The sequence below is a fragment of the Hipposideros armiger genome, unplaced genomic scaffold (assembly GCF_001890085.2).
Source record: "Hipposideros armiger isolate ML-2016 unplaced genomic scaffold, ASM189008v1 scaffold_194, whole genome shotgun sequence".
Taxonomy (NCBI): Eukaryota; Metazoa; Chordata; class Mammalia; order Chiroptera; family Hipposideridae; genus Hipposideros; species Hipposideros armiger.
Window position 1 is genome coordinate 94,675 of NW_017731544.1, and position 3,091 is coordinate 97,765.

General features: G+C 33.5%; 1 protein-coding gene across 1 annotated transcript in view; it reads right to left on the reverse strand.

Annotated features, from left to right (window-relative positions):
* Nucleotides 1-3,091, reverse strand: part of ADAMTS20 (ADAM metallopeptidase with thrombospondin type 1 motif 20) — a gene marked incomplete at its 3' end in the record, with an annotated part of 154,610 nt that overhangs the window by 91,588 nt on the left and 59,931 nt on the right. Inside the window, exons 5-7 of the mRNA XM_019653064.1 lie at nt 1,610-1,693; nt 933-1,062; nt 566-586 (exon numbers count right to left, since the gene is read on the reverse strand). Of these exons, the coding sequence (XP_019508609.1) occupies nt 566-586; nt 933-1,062; nt 1,610-1,693 (235 nt within the window). The remainder of the gene's footprint in view (nt 1-565; nt 587-932; nt 1,063-1,609; nt 1,694-3,091) is intronic.

A 3,091-nucleotide genomic window follows, 5' to 3' on the forward strand; every position in this document is an offset into this window, starting at 1 on the left:
TCTCTCTTTCCTTATGGTCTCTTAGAGCCCTTTTCTCCCTCCCATCTTTAATCTGTTATCTCCAGTTTTTGTTGCTTAACATCTAACTACAAAAATCCAGGGCAGAACCATGGACTGATAATAGATTACTGTGTATAAATTCAAGTCAATTCTGCTTCAGTTTTGCAAAGAGATAAAGCACATGGACTTTATGTCCCCAGTGGTATACCGACTACAGGTTGTCATTTCAGGATTCCCGAAAGCTGAGATTTCTCCAAGTCTGACCCTCAAGTGAGAGATTCATTTCCTTTGATCAACCAAGCAACCAAAAAAACCCCAATCAACCTAGGATCTAAATATTCTTGTAGCATCAGTGTTGCTGAAACATACATTAAAGGTGTGAATTAACAATGTATAGTGGTACCTGTAAAATGGATAATTGTTTTACAAAGCAGAGGCTGCTTTTCATATAATTAGAAAAGCTTGAGGAAAAACCCTAGCAAAGCAGCCTAGTAATTAAAACTTGCATTGATCATCCAAACAGGAAACAGATATTTTTAAAAGTAGGACCATTTTATTAGACAACCAAATAAATTCAAAAGCTCTTCTTTCCAAGCGATCCAAGGGAGAATAAACAAAACCTGTTCTCAGTTCTACAACTTCGTTAATTTCTAAGTATTTTTCCTAATTCTCTCACTAATGTAATCAGGTAATTACTATGTTTAGGTCAAACCATTACTTAACAACCTAACATTGTTAATTTCCTAAGGAATCAACTGGCATTCTGGTCTGAAAGAAGAATGCTTTCATTCAATAGTATTTTTTGTAATACAAGTTCTTATAGAACACTACTGTGTATAATTGATAAAGAATTAAGGTGTCAAGAAGTATCAGTGATCATGCAGGAGCAAAAGGGCAATCAACTGCAGTTAGAAGGGTTACATGTATAAAACTGTACCTAGTGATAAGCACAGCAGTATCATGGTGGGAAGGGTGAGCATCATCAAGAACATTCTGTGTTTGTTGCCATAAACAAAAGTTGCGTAACGTGGTAGCTGCATTAAAACTGATAACTGGTCCTTCCTGCACACAAAAAATATGCAATTCAACACTACGACAAAACATTCATGGCATCTTTTCCTTGAAAGCATCTCAGCATCTATGCAATTTATCAAATAGCATTTTTATAGGCAAATGAAGTGGCATTATCTCTTCCTCATAGCTGAAACATTTTAGCAATACTTAAAACACTATGATCAAAATGGAATCTAATTAGGCCTTCTCAATATAACTTTCCAATATTTTGGATAAAAAAACTACCTTCTAAAAATTACCGAATTTTAAATCCTTCAACAGTAGAATTATAAAAGTAAATACATGGGTATTTTTAACCTTAAATTTTTAAATTGTTTATTAATGCTTGTTACTTCCTGTGCTATTATTCCATTTTATTTCCATCACAACAGGGAAAGTTAATCTCACTGTTTTCCAAATCAAGTTTTTTAAACATAAATTTTTATGTTTATGTATATATGTAAAATATCTCATTTCTAATAAGAGTTTTGTGATCTATATATATTCATGCTAGGAGGGGCTAGTACAACTAAGATTATTTAGAATTGTTTCTTACCTGTTCATTATGAATTATAATTAATTTTACAATTACTATGTTTATAAGATTTCCGATACTTGAGTCCTTGTAGATTGCTGCAACCTGCCAGGAAGAAACTGTAGGATTAGATACCAAAAATGAATATTTCTTCTCAAAAGTAAATTAAAACCAGTCCAAGAGAATCAATTCTCCAACTTGGCTGCACATTGGAATCTTCTAGGGAGCTTTTCACAAATCCTGACACTCAGGCCACACCCCTTACCAATTAAGTCAGAATCTCTAGGGTTGAGGCCCAGCCATCAATATTCTATAATTCCTTTTTTTTTTNTATTCCCTATGCCTTCCTTAGTATTTTCATACTGTCAAGTGACTCAAATTCCAACATATTCATTTTCAGGGCCATGTAGATATTTGGAACACAATATTGTCCCCATTGCTACCCAATTCTGTGTCATGCTTAAAGATGGATATATTCTAATCTGAAATTTTTAGTCACATAACAGATCTGTGAAAATATGCTTTGCATGTGAATAGAGACCAAGCTCAAATATATCCATAAATAGGCAAGACCAACAAAAACTGAAGTGAATGTATATGATGGTACCAAACAGTTGGTTGATGGTTTTCGCCTAGATTCACTCAAGCTGATGATATTGGGTTCTCTAAAAGTGGTCAGAGATGAGATCAAGTAGCATGGGCCAAATTTGATACAGGTCCCTGTGTTTGGAGGTGCAAGATAAGGGGTCGCCTAATCTAGGTACCCTGAAGAATAAAAACCATTTTTCAACATACTTTGCAAAACATGCTCAGAGACTATGGCAATAATACCTGCTAAAGCAGATATAGCGGGAAACCTAGTAGTTATTACCAACATTCATTTCATTAATAACTATACTTAGTATGTCATTTTCCCACATATTTTAGATGAGAAAATAAAATACAAATACTTCTGTTAATACAAGCTGTGTAGCCTTGGGAAAATCATTTATTTTCATCTATAATATTAGAATAGTTGTTCTTTACAGATTTGTTGTGAAGATTAAATGAGTTCAATCATGTAAAACCTTACTATAGTACATAATATATATAGAAAGCACTCAGACATATCAGCTATCATTATCATCACTACATTTGACTGTACAAAGGATAATAAGAATGCTTTCAGTTTACGAGTATGTTTCTAAAGGTCACTGTGATTTATGTGCATAGGGGTGGCTGAAAACTACAAAATGTAAATGGGGACTAAGATACCACCCACTTTTACACGAATAGTCCAGAATATCTAGCACCAAATCATTTAAAAATAGTAAGATATGGCAATCATATTCCTGTTTAACTTTTAGTACAAAGATGTGACAACAGAGTATAGATAATGTATGAAATATAATATATTCAATGATTGACTCATAAGATATACCTAACAAGGCCAGAGAATAGCTTGCAGGGAGAAGAGAACAGGTCTGTTGTAATAATTAGAGTAGATGTGTCTATTTCCACGTT